Source organism: Vulpes lagopus, chromosome 10, assembly GCF_018345385.1.
Source record: "Vulpes lagopus strain Blue_001 chromosome 10, ASM1834538v1, whole genome shotgun sequence".
In the NCBI taxonomy this organism is placed as follows: Eukaryota; Metazoa; Chordata; class Mammalia; order Carnivora; family Canidae; genus Vulpes; species Vulpes lagopus.
In genome coordinates this window covers 73,710,427-73,723,046 of record NC_054833.1, presented here as the reverse complement: position 1 = coordinate 73,723,046, position 12,620 = coordinate 73,710,427, and the positions used below count along the sequence as shown (strand labels likewise).

The 12,620-nt window shown below is 35.4% G+C and overlaps 1 protein-coding gene across 5 annotated transcripts in view; it reads left to right on the top strand.

The window, feature by feature from the left end:
* The window catches only part of ATG4C (autophagy related 4C cysteine peptidase), a 166,269-nt gene that overhangs the window by 70,249 nt on the left and 83,400 nt on the right, over positions 1-12,620 (top strand). Inside the window, exon 11 of one of the 5 annotated variants that reach the window (XM_041771208.1) lies at positions 6,364-6,468. The exons of the other annotated variants lie outside the window; for them this stretch is intronic. Coding sequence (XP_041627142.1) covers positions 6,364-6,453 — 90 coding nt within the window. The 3' untranslated portion in view covers positions 6,454-6,468. Of the gene's footprint in view, positions 1-6,363; positions 6,469-12,620 lie in introns of those variants that run through there. 5 annotated transcript variants of the gene reach the window in all.

Genomic DNA, 12,620 nt, shown 5'->3' with positions numbered 1-12,620 from the left:
TTAAACATGTAATTTCCTGTTAATTAGTGATTTGTACAAGGCTATTTAAGTTAAAAACTATAAAAAGAAAAATAATCATTGATCATAACAGAGATGTCATACATAACAAAAATAATGAAGGAGGTATATATGTGTCCACGGCTTGGGAAACACTGCTGTAGGAAACATCAAAGGATGAGGCTAGAAAAGGAAGTTGGATAATATTGTGGAAAGTCTTGAATGCCAGGCTGAAGAGGTTTGTGATTTAGCAATATGTTGATTTTATTAGTTTTTAAATTTCAAGCATACAGAAATACAGAGAATAACATAATAAATACCCATGTGCTACCATTGAGCATAAATAATTGAAGCATGTTAACCTTCCCCAACCTTATTCTCTTCCTTCCTTCAGTAGTAACTATTATTATAACTTAGTATGTAATACTCATATTTTAATATATCCATAAACAACATATATTGCTTTGCATGTTACTAAATTTATCATAAATGATATATTTATATGAAAATGTATATATCCTGCAATTTGCTTTTTCATTTAGTAGTGACTTAGGAATTAGATCTATACGTCTTGGTTTAGTTTATCATAACTGCTGAATAATAATACATTTTGCAATGTATTACTACTTATTTAAATTTTCTTTGATGGTCATCTAGCTTGTTTCACTTTTCAGTTACAAATAATGTTCTTAAGAATATTCTTGTTCATATTTCTTCATTCACTTGTACTAGTTTAACTGGGTTTATTACATTAGATGCCCTAGATATACTAGAGTGGAATTGCTGGGTTACAGGGTAGGCATATTTTTAGACTTGCTAGATACTGTCAAATATTCTCCAAAGTGATCATACCAAGCAGTATATGAAAATTTCCAATGATTCACATCCTTATTAACACTTCGTATTGTAAGACGTAACCAATCTTGTAAACTACAAAGTATCTCTTTGTATCAGATTTTGTATCAAAGGAATCTGTAATAACCAAATAAACAGATTTCCTACATTCTCCTGCATTTCTTCCAAAAGTTTTCACATTTAGAACTTGTATATGTGTTGATATGTATCTTTTTTTGAAACATGGATAACTGCTTGTTCTAGCATTATTTATTTAAAAGCCTAACCTTCATTGATTTGTAATGCCTTCTTCAAAGACTTGGATGAGGAGAGAGTTGTGGGATGGGAGAGGAAGGAACTGTTTTGAGAGTTTGTGAAAGTAGGATCTATAAGACAAGTAGTCACTGGGACTTGAAGGCAAGTGAAAGGGAGAGCCCCAAAACAAGTCTGCTTTATATCTAAGTGTCTAGGAGAAAAAAATTAATAGTTCATTAATATGCAGATTCATGTAATCAACAAGATTTGAGTGCTTTCACCGCCACCACTCCATCAAAACTCCTTTCAGGGTCACTAAATGCTCCCCACATTCCTAAGTCCATTGGTCATATCTTAGTTTCCATTTTACCTATCCTAATATTAGTACGTTAGTATTTGCCATAGCTGAACACTCACTGCACCTTCATACATCTTCTTCATTTGGCTTCTGTGACCACTCTCTTGGTTTTTCTCATTCTTCACTAGTTTTTCTTTCTCAATTCTCTGTTGTCTACTCTTCTCCCGAGTCTCTTAATGTTGGAGTGCTCCACGCTTAGTCTTCAGTTCTCATGTCTTCTTTATCTTGGTGATCTCTAGTCCTGTAGCTTTAAATACCAATTATAGTCAACCAAAACCAATATCATATCTTTAGCTCAGACCTCTCCTTCCAATTATAGATTATAGATGTCCAAATGCCATTCAGCATCCCTTGTATGTCTGATGTACATTTCCAAAATCAAATTCTGATCTTCCTTTTCAAGCCTGTCCTGCTCATAATTTTCCTCATCTCACCTAAGGGCAAATTTATCCTTTTATCTGCTAAGGCCAAAAGTTTGGAGTTATCCTTACCTCCTTTCTCTCTCTCATATCCTATAACCAATTATATGTTCAGTATATATCTAGAATCAGACCACTTTTCATACCTCTACTGATACTATAATGGTCTGCAATGGCCTAATTTATTTCTAAGCCCCCTTCCCCTGAACCTGTTATTGATTCAGCAGCCTCACTGATCTTTTTAGAACTTAAGTCAAAGCATACCACTCCTTTCCTCAGAAACCTGCATTGACTTTCCAGTTCATTTATAATTTAAAAAGTTCTTACCATATCCTCCAAGGTCCCAGATGATCTGTCCCCATGCCCCTTCCCCTTACCTCAGCCCCTTATCTCTTACTGTACCCTTTTCACTCTGCTTTAGTCATGTTGGCCTCCTTGTAGATGTCTAACCTAATTGTAGTGGATTTCCTCAGATATCTGCTGGATTAAGTCCCTTGCTTCCTTTAAGTCTTGGCTCAGATGTCTCCTCAGTGAGGCCTAATCTGATCACCTTATTTAAAGGTACAGTGTCCCCTTCCATTCCCTCTTACCTTGTCATTTTTTTCCTTAGCACTTATTACTTTCTAATACACTATATAATTTACTTATCTATTGTACTTGTTATTACCGGTCTTTCCCAGTGGAATATAAACTTCACAAGGGCAGGAATGTTTTGTCTGTTCAGGTCACTGATGTATCCCAGCACATCTAGAACACTGCTCTTCTAAGTACTCACTATGTTTGTTGAATGACTGTCGAGCTGGGTATGCGTTGGTGAGTAAGAAAGTTATGACACCTAGCTTCATGACGTTATAGTCTAAGTGGACAAGATGAACATCAAATCTACAAATAAATTTTAAAATTCCATAAAAATACCGTGTTATGGACAAGAAAAATAGGAAGGGGAGTACAAAAACATTTTATAAGATATATTCATTGCATTTTCTTTAAGGTCCAGATAAAAATCTTACCTGGTCCATAAAATCTGCCCTATTTAAACCTACCACATTAAAATTAGTAAAAATAAGCAAGAGAATAATCAGGGTCCTAATTACAATGAACTTGATGGATACACTTTCATGGCTTGCTTTAAGAATGCTTCAGAACCTTAAATTGGGAGCAGATAAGATGAGCAATAGAGTCTGACATGATGGAGATAGCAGAATTTCAGGTAGAGTTACAAGTATCTTTTATTTCACTGAAATGGTCAATCATGGAATCTCTGTGGATAGGGAGGCAAATGGTCTGGGAGAACTGAAAGAGGTGAAAAATTTGGAAGTCAGGTGAATATGATGAAGTCAGGTTTATTGGGTGTGTATCTAAAACAATACATACCTCTTCCATCTTCTACTTCTTTAGACTTCAGCATCTCTATGGAATAGTTCTGTTTAATCCTGTCTCTGACCTATTAACAATCTCCTCCTTCCCTCCCTCCCTCTTGCCTCTAAGTCGTTAATTGTGTTAAAATTTTTCATGTCCTTTTTGTTCCTGCATAGTATGTAAGATATGTGATAAAAGTTTCCAGTTGTAATTGTAGATTTGTTCATTTCTCCTTCAAATTCTCTTGCTTTCTGTTTTTTTCTATATTTTGATGCTATGTTATTAGTTATATACAAATTTAGTATTGTTAGGTCTTCCTATTTATTTTATAATCATCTGACTTTATCTCTAGTAATTTTTTTCCTTAGAGTCTATTTTTGTACTTTGTTGTCATATATCTTAATCCTACATCTGTTTTAAATTCTACAAAGCATTTTGTTTTAAATAGTCAATATTACCCTTTTTGATGCCCTTTATTCTTTCCTGTATTATTGTTTTCTCTTGGGATCATTTTGCTTCCTTCTAAAGAACTTCCTTTATGGTTTCTTTTAGTTCTGTTTGGTGATAAATTCTCTGATTTTGTTTGACTGCAACTTTATTTTGTCTTCATTTAAAAACTGAAATAATTTCAACCTTACAGAAAAGTTGTAAATATAGTACAGATAAGTTTTTTCCTGAGCCATTTGAGAATAAGTTGCCAACATGATGCCCCATAATTGAAAAGTTGAATGTGCAATTCCTAAAGACATTCTCTTACCTAACCACAATACAACTATCAAAATCAGGAAAGTAGCATTGTATATTATTACCATGTATCCTCAGAAACTATTTGTTTTGCTAATTGACCCAGTAATGCTCTGTATAGCAAAAGGCTCCAGTTCAGAATATTGTGTTGTATTTATATACACTGAATCTCTTTCAATCTAGAATAGTTCCTCATCTTATCTCGACTTTTCACATGGCCTTGATATTTTCAAAGATTATGGGACATTTTTATTTTTTATTTATTTATTTTACAAGATACTTTTGATACTTTTATAGATTATCATCTTGGGTTTCCCTGATGTTTCTTCATAATCTTTCAGGTTATGCATCTTTGTCAGGTATATCATGGAAGTGGTTCTGTATGTTCTTACTGCATCCTAATGGTTGGTACATGTTTTCAATTTGTGCCTTTACTGGTGATGTTAACTTTGATCAGTTGATTAAAGTGATATCTTCCAGGTTCCAATCTGGCTTCCACACACTTAGTAGACCAGAGGGCCTGCCTTGATCCTGGCATGGATGCCTGTTTTGCCTAGCCTCATCTAGTGGCTGTATTAATGAACTGTTTGGGAGCGGAAGGGAAGATGAAGAGCTTGCCTTTATTATTGGAAGGATATCTTTGCTGCATAGAATTCCATTTTAGTAGTTTTTTGTTCGTATCTTAACAATACATATTCCATTGTCCTGTCATTTCCTGATGTCCCCTCTCTAAGATTTTCATTTCTCAAGACATACTTTTCTTAGCTGCTCTTGGCTGCTCCCTAACAGTTGCTTTATCTGTTTTTTCCATTTCTTAATGATTGTTCTTGTTGGCAGGGTTAATCTCATCAGGGTCCTCTAAATATATTTCTAAAATACTTGTTTTAGTTCTTTAAGTTGTAAGATATAACTGTAGATTTAAAAACCCATTTAAAAACTCCTAACATAAAATTAGTTTTATTTCATTGGACTTTTACCACATGAGTACTCTGTTTAGAAAGGAACATGGCATTACAGTTTTGTCTTAAATCCATCCAAAGAAATATTACTTAGGTAAATTATAAAAATAAAGTAAAATAAACCAAATGAAAAGAATTTGGTTACTCTATAAATGGCAATTGTATTATTCTGATTGCATAGTCTAAAAACTTTGAATCAGGGATCCCTGGGTGGCGCAGCGGTTTAGCGCCTGCCTTTGGCCCAGGGCGCGATCCTGGAAACCTGGGATCGAATCCCACATCGGGCTAGGAGCCTGCTTCTCCCTCTGCCTATGTCTCTGCCTCTCTCTCTCTCTCTGTGTGACTATCATGAATAAATAAATAAAATCTTAAAAAAATAAATAAAAATAAAAACTTTGAATCATCCTGGATCCCTTACTCTCACACCCCATGCCCAACTTTATCAGCAAGTTCTATCATCTCTCCTTTAGAATATATTTAGAATTTGGTGACCTCTCACCATTACCATTATTATCCTGGTACACCATCATAGCTTCGTTGGGATTATTACAGTAGCTTCTTAACTGATCTCCCTTGCTGTATCTATACATATCTTCTCAGTATAGCAGCCTGAGTGATTTTGTTAAAATGTAACTAATACCATGTTACTTTTTTATTCAAAACCCTTCAGGAGCTTTGTAAGTCAAAATAGAAGTAGTGGCCTACAAGGCCTTCTAAAAGTGGAATCTCCCTCTATCTTCCATTCCCTCTCTGACCTTATCCCCTTCCTCTCTCAAGTCCAGCCACACTTAGCCTCCTTGAAAATGCTAGGTGTCCTTCTCTTTCAAGGATTCTGTTTGTTTTCTTGTGCCTACAAGTCTTTTCCTGCAGATATTCTCATGCTTCCCTCCTTCACTTTTTTCAGGTCTTTACTCACCTGTCACCTTCTTCGTCCTTTCTTGGCCATCCTTTGTTCATTTGTTAGTATTTCCTTCTTTCCTTGTTTTATTTTTCTCCTTAGCACTTAAGTACACACACATTCTGCCATATAAACACATTATGCATATTTATTTACCACCTTTCTACTCTATGGGAATGTAATTTTAGTAAGGAGTATTTGTTGGTTTTGTATATTATTGTTTCCCCAGTGCCCAGAACTGCCGTCACATGGGAGGAATCCATAAATATTTGTTGAATGAAGGGATGAATTAAAGATATTTTGTTATAAATTTGTCTTATAAATTAGCAAGGAGCTCAGTAATTGAATTTTTTTCAGTAATTGAATTATAGCAAATCTAATACATTTTCACCTATTTCTTCTGTTGTATTGTCTTCTTTTTTAATGGGTGTATTATTTCTTATTTCCTCCAAGGAAATTAATTATAGTAATTTTGAAATTTTCTTCTGCTTCTTTTGCTGTTTCTGTTTCCTTCTGGATCCTTTTTTGTTTTTGCTTTAGTCTTCCAGTTCTCCATTGGATGCTTTTCCTCAAATAACTGGTGACCTTCTGTGTCTGTTTATACTTAAGAGTGAGGCACCAAAGAGGTGAGTAGCAGTTCTGTGTGTTTGAGCATGGCTTTTTAGCTGGCGATTTTACATACTAGGGTGATGAGGTGATGAGTTTGCCTAAGTGGTAATCTTTTCTCTAGAGTTGTATCATTTTTTTCAGAGAGGAGTTCTGCTATCTTCCTGTGGAATGTGTTGCTTGCTGGTGCTCTGGACCAACAAGTGAACGATACTGGGGACCTTACAGCTTAATATTTTAGAGTCTCACCTAATTCTTTAGCTTTTGTAGTCATCACTGTGCCTGGTGTACCAAAGGCTGTATCTTTATTCAGTTTTTCCAAAGGACAAATTTTTATTTTTCTGTGTGTTGGATGGGTAATGTGGAGCAAAGAAGGGTATTGGTTTTTGAGGAGGGACCTGGGAATTGAGTCTGTATATAGGCTTTCAGTGAGTTTCCCTGTTTTCAGTTTTGTGTCTCACCTCTGTTTTTGTGGTTTTATGTATTCTTCCCCTCCAAGTTGTGTAAGTGAACGTGCTCACTTTTCCTAAGTATCCTACCAACACATCTCTTTCCTAAGCTCTGAACTTAGACTATATCTCCTCTGCGCTGCTGTCTTGTAAAAGGCCTGATGTAGATTTTCATTTTATCTCACATCCCATATTCTTCCTCTTTTTACTTGTTCTCAGCTTAAAGATAATTTAAAAATAAAATACTCTTATTTATTTTAAAAAAGATTTTATTTACTTATTTCAGATACAGAGTGAGAGAGAGTATAAGCAGAGGGGAGGGGCAGAGGGAGAAGCAGACAGAAGATGTGGGGCTTCATTCCAGGACCCTGGGATCTGACCTGAGCCGAAGACAGGCACTTGACTGACTGAGCCACCAGGCACCCCAAGTAAAATACTATTTATTTTTTTAATAGATATTTATTTATTTATTCATGAGAGACACAGAGAGAGAGAGAGGCAGAGACATAGGCAGAGAGAGAAGCAGGCTCCATGCAGGGAACCCAATGCGGCACTTGATCCTGGAACTCCAGGATCACGCCCTGAGCCACCCAGGCATCCCTAAAATACTCTTTTTAAATGATAAACTTACTACCTAATAGTATTGATACTTGAGAATAAAAATCTCAAATAAAAACGTATTAGGAAATTGATTATGGAATGGGTGTCCACACAGGAAAAAATATTTACAAGTAGCCAGTTGTCCTCTAGCTATAGAACAAAATTTATATTATAGCCATTGAATCCTAGATATCTAAGAGATCTTAGAGGTTATTTAATCCAAAGCTCACATTTATAGAGTCCTTACCATATGTTTGATACTGTGCTATGTGCTTGATATACATTATCTCATTTAATCTACACAAACTTTCTGACGTAGGTACTGTTATCCTTTTATACAAATGAGGAACCTACTTACAAAGGTTCAGTAACCTTCAAGGTCACAACTAATAAATGGTAGTGCTGAAATTCAAACCTCAGACGGACAGTTCAACTTTGAGAATATGTGCTCATAAACATGATTTTTTACAGTCTCCAGTTTATACATCAATCCACATGGTCTAGACAGTTGACTGACTATTCTTCATTTCAGCTAATGGTGAGCCAATTATTTTCCTTGGAAGTCTTTTCAATTTTTGGACAGATCTTTATTGTTAAAAAAGCACTTCTTATATTGAGTTGGAATCATTCTCTATGTAACTTTTACTCCATCTCAGAAAGCAAGAGAATAAGTTGTCTTTGTTTTCTAGAACAAACATACCCATTTTCTTCAATGGTACACAATTTCTCATACCCATTACTATTTTGGTAAATGTCTTTCTGTAAACACCTTAGTGTGTCAGGTTTATTTTTTAATTTTTATTTATTATTATTATTTAAAAAAGATTTTTATTCACGAGAAACACACAGAGAGAGGCAGAGACATAGGCAGAGGGAGAAGCAGGCTTTCCTGCAAGGAGCCTGATGCAGGACTTGATCCTGGGATCCTGGGATCACAACCCCAGCTGAAGGCAGATGCTCAACCACTGAGCCACCCAGGCGCCCCATGTGTCAGGTTTATGTTCATGATTATATTTCTCCTTCCTCCTAGTTCTGTATTCTCCAAGTGAAATCTGAGGGATATTTTTCTTTCATAGGTCTTTTTTACTTCTAGGATTTAATGATTAGAACTCTGATTTCTTTCTTTTTTTTTAATATTTTATTTATTTATTCATGAGAGACACAGAGAGAGGCAGGGACACAGGCAGAGAGAGAGAAGCAGGCTCCATGCAGGAAGCCTGATGTGGAATTCAATCCTGGATCTCCAGAATCACGGCCTGGGCAACGCAGGCGCCAAACCACTGAGCCACCCAGGTGTCCCCTCTGATTTCTTTTAAAATCCTTAGGGCTAATTGTTAGTTGGGAAGACATGAAATGGATATTAAAGATAAATGACTGTAAAAATATATTTAGTAAATGCCAGAAAACTAATACTGTAATAATAATGGCAGGAATAATAGCCAACATATTAGATTATCATATTAGGCCAGGTAATCTTTTGAGTATTTTACATACATTAACTGATTTAATCCTCACAACAACTTTCTGACATAGATTCTATCAATACTGACATTTTATAGCTGAAGGAAAATGAGATAGTTTAGTTAAGTAACTTGCCCAGGGGTCATATAGTTTGTACGTATTAGCCAGGTTTTGAGCAGAGACTAATTAGTGCTCCATAGTCCATATCTGTAATCATTGTGCTGCACTAGACAAATCTGCAGGACTTTGGAGAAAAGAATAATCACTTCAGCATGAGGTAATTGTCAGTGAACTTGGGCTGCAGCTTTGAGGAGTGATTGAGTTTGTATGATCAGAAAGGAAGTATGAAGGGCAGTTAGAAGACAGGAACATCATGAGCAGAAACATTACAGTAGAATATTATGGAGTGTTTATGGTAGAATGTTATGAGTTTGATTGTTTAATATGGCTAACATGGGCCTGGGTGATCTGGCTCTTATATACCAATCATTTCTTCTTTTCCTCTACCCTTGAGCCACACAAGCCTTCTTTTTGTTCTTTGAACATGCTAAATGTACTGGCCTCCTAGGCCTTCCTGCTAGCTGGTTTTCCTAGCTGGAGTGCTCTTTCCTTAGAATTCTAATGTGTGATTACTTATCATCATTTGGGTCTCAACTTGGCCTTTCTGACCATACAACCTACAGAAGCCTTCCTATCCTTTCTTATCACTTTGCCCCGTTTTATTTTTATCAGGGTTCTCCTCTCTGAATGGTGTGCAAGTACCATTAGTTACCTGTTCGATATCCACCTCTTTTTTTTTTGCTAAGAGAATCCTGCTTTTATTTGGGGTAACAGTGTGCCCAAATATTCATTTTTCTTGGTTTCCCTTGTATTTAAGCACAGTTTGGCCAGTAAAATATAACTGGATGTGTACTGAAAGTATCTGGGAAAAATTTTGCTCTTCTGATAAAATGGGTAGATTTAGATGTGGTTCTGTCACTCCCCTTGTATCTACCTGCCCCCCCCCCCCCCCGCCCTGAATGTGAACTCAATACCTGGGGTGTCAGCAGTATTTTGTGATCACAAGGGAAAGGCCAAGAGAATTGCAGGAACTGCTTGACATCAAGGAACCAAAGCTAGCAATGTCAGACTTTTTGTTGTGATAAAGCCATTGTTGTATTTTATTTTATTTTACTTTTTGTCAGTTGGCAACAAAAACCATTCCTAATTAATAAAGATGATGTTACTAATGATAGAAGCCTAGCGAAGTCTAGAAGGGAGCTCATTTTGGGAGGCAGAAATGATCATGAATTTGAGTTGATATCGCAGCATGCCTCCATTACTGTAGGAGGCAGTATAATATAGTAGTTGTAACACACCAGGCTGCTTAAGTTTAAATCCTGGCTCTGTGAGACACTAGCTATGTGAACTTGTACAAGTCACCTAACCACTCAGTATTTTTTAGTTCCCTCAACTATAAAATATGGATAATACGGATAATAACATTTCTCTAACAGAGAAATGGTTGAAACTGAGAATAGATAATATTTTTAAGAGATACTATAGAATATATAAAGATAAAGGATCAGTAATTAATATCTGCATTTTGGGATGTAGGAATAAGTCGAGTCAATGGAGGAGATTTTATTTATTTATTCATGAGAGACACAGAGAGAGGCAGAAATATAGGCAGAGGGAGAAGCAGGCTCCCTCCAGGGAGCCCAGTGTGGGACTCGATCCCAGGACCTGGAATCACCACCTGAGCCAAAGGCAGATGCTCAACCACTGAGCCACGCAGGCGCCCCTGACTTTAGAACTTAACCACTACATAAAATGTAGCTCTACTGTGAATATAGGTCTAGACTGCTCTGTACTGGGTATAATTGTACATGTGTGGTAGCAGAGGCTAGAGATAAACGTTTGGCCTGGGGAGAAGAGGTCATCTCCTGGTTCTTTTTTTTTTTTTTAATTTATTTATTCATGAAAGACACAGAGAGAGAGAGGCAGAGACACAGGCAGAGGGAGAAGCAGGCTCCATGCAGGGAGCCCGATGCGGGACTCGATCCCCGGTCTCCAGGATCATGCTCTGGGCTGAAGGCAGCACCCTGAGCCACCCGGGATGCCCTCATCTCCTGGTTCTATTTTGGTTCTCCCTACACCTACTAGCATTATGAAGAAATTGCTTAACTTCTGTCCTCCAGCTTTTTCCTTTGTAGATTTTGAAACCCATCAATGTAGCACATAGGAAAAATGTAATAAATATTATTTGACCTCTTGAAAAGTGATCTGCCTTTTAGATAATAAAGGCACTTCAGTCTTTGACTATGTTATTAAAATAGAACAGAGGACTTGCCTATTTTAAAATTATTGTTGAGCAAATCACTGAATCCCCTTTTGAAAAGCAACTATGAGATAGTTACTGAGTTTACTCAGTTATCTTAAATTTAAAAAAAAATTGTTTTCTCCTAACTATCCAAGAAATATATGTTAGAAAGTTTGGAAATTAGAAATATAAAAAAAAATACCACTAAGTCTTTCATTCACAGATAACTTAATGTTTTGTTGTATATCCTTCTAATCTTTTGAAAATATGTATTTAAAATGATTTTATCCTGAGATTAAGTTTTACATGTGGCTTTATATCGTTTTTTCTTTTAACATTATATAATAAATATTTTCCCAAGTTTACCTCTGAAACTAATAATACATTATGTTAATTAATTGCAATTAAATTAAAATTTTTTTAAAAATTAAAAATATCTCCACAACAAAAAAAGAAAAATATTTCTCAAAGTTATTAGATAACTTTTGTTATCTTTTATTTTGTGTAGTATATCAATTGATAATAGCCTATGTAATATAGGTAACCTAGTTTAGAATTTTTTTTTTCATGTAGATTTTATGTTATCCATCATGGAGGGACTTTAAGCTTAGGTTTGACTTCTAATATGAGAAAAAAAAACTAAAGTTTTCACTTTCTTAGAAGTTTTTAGAATCAGATTTTCAAAGCAATGGTTATTCTTTTTAAAAAGAAAACAAGTCTGAAAAAATATTCTTAATAGGGTGCTTAGGAGCTAGGAAAAGTGTTTTAAAGGCATGTTGCAAGTGACACCCTAATATTCCAATAATTCCTTATTTATCTCTTTTTATTGTTGCTGCTGTTGCTGTTAAATCATCTTGGAAAAGTAATTTAAGTCCTTTCAGGCTCAATTTTCCCATTAATAAAATGAGAGTAAGCTCAATAATTTCTAAAATTTCCTTTGGCATTCCATATTCATATGTCCTAAAATTATTTCTTCCTTGCCATATCATGTTTAGGTACTGATAGGTTATCATTTACCTTACTGCTGAACTCACTTGTCCTTTAATATACATTTTAAAAATAGGCTTTATTTTTTTAGAGGAGTTTTAGTTTCATAGCAAAATTGAGGGAAAAATATAGAAAGTTTCTATATACTCCCTTCCCCCATCAACATCTCCCACTAGACATATATTCTTTTTTTTTTTTAGACATAATTCTAATTGATGAACCTACATTGGACACATCATTATTATCATTCAAAGTCTATAGTCTACATTAGGGTTCACTCTTGACATTATATACTCTATGGGTTTGGAAAGATGTATGATGATGTGTAGCTATCATTATTGTATCATACAGAATAGTCTTCCTGCCTTAAAAATTATTTGTACTCCACCTGT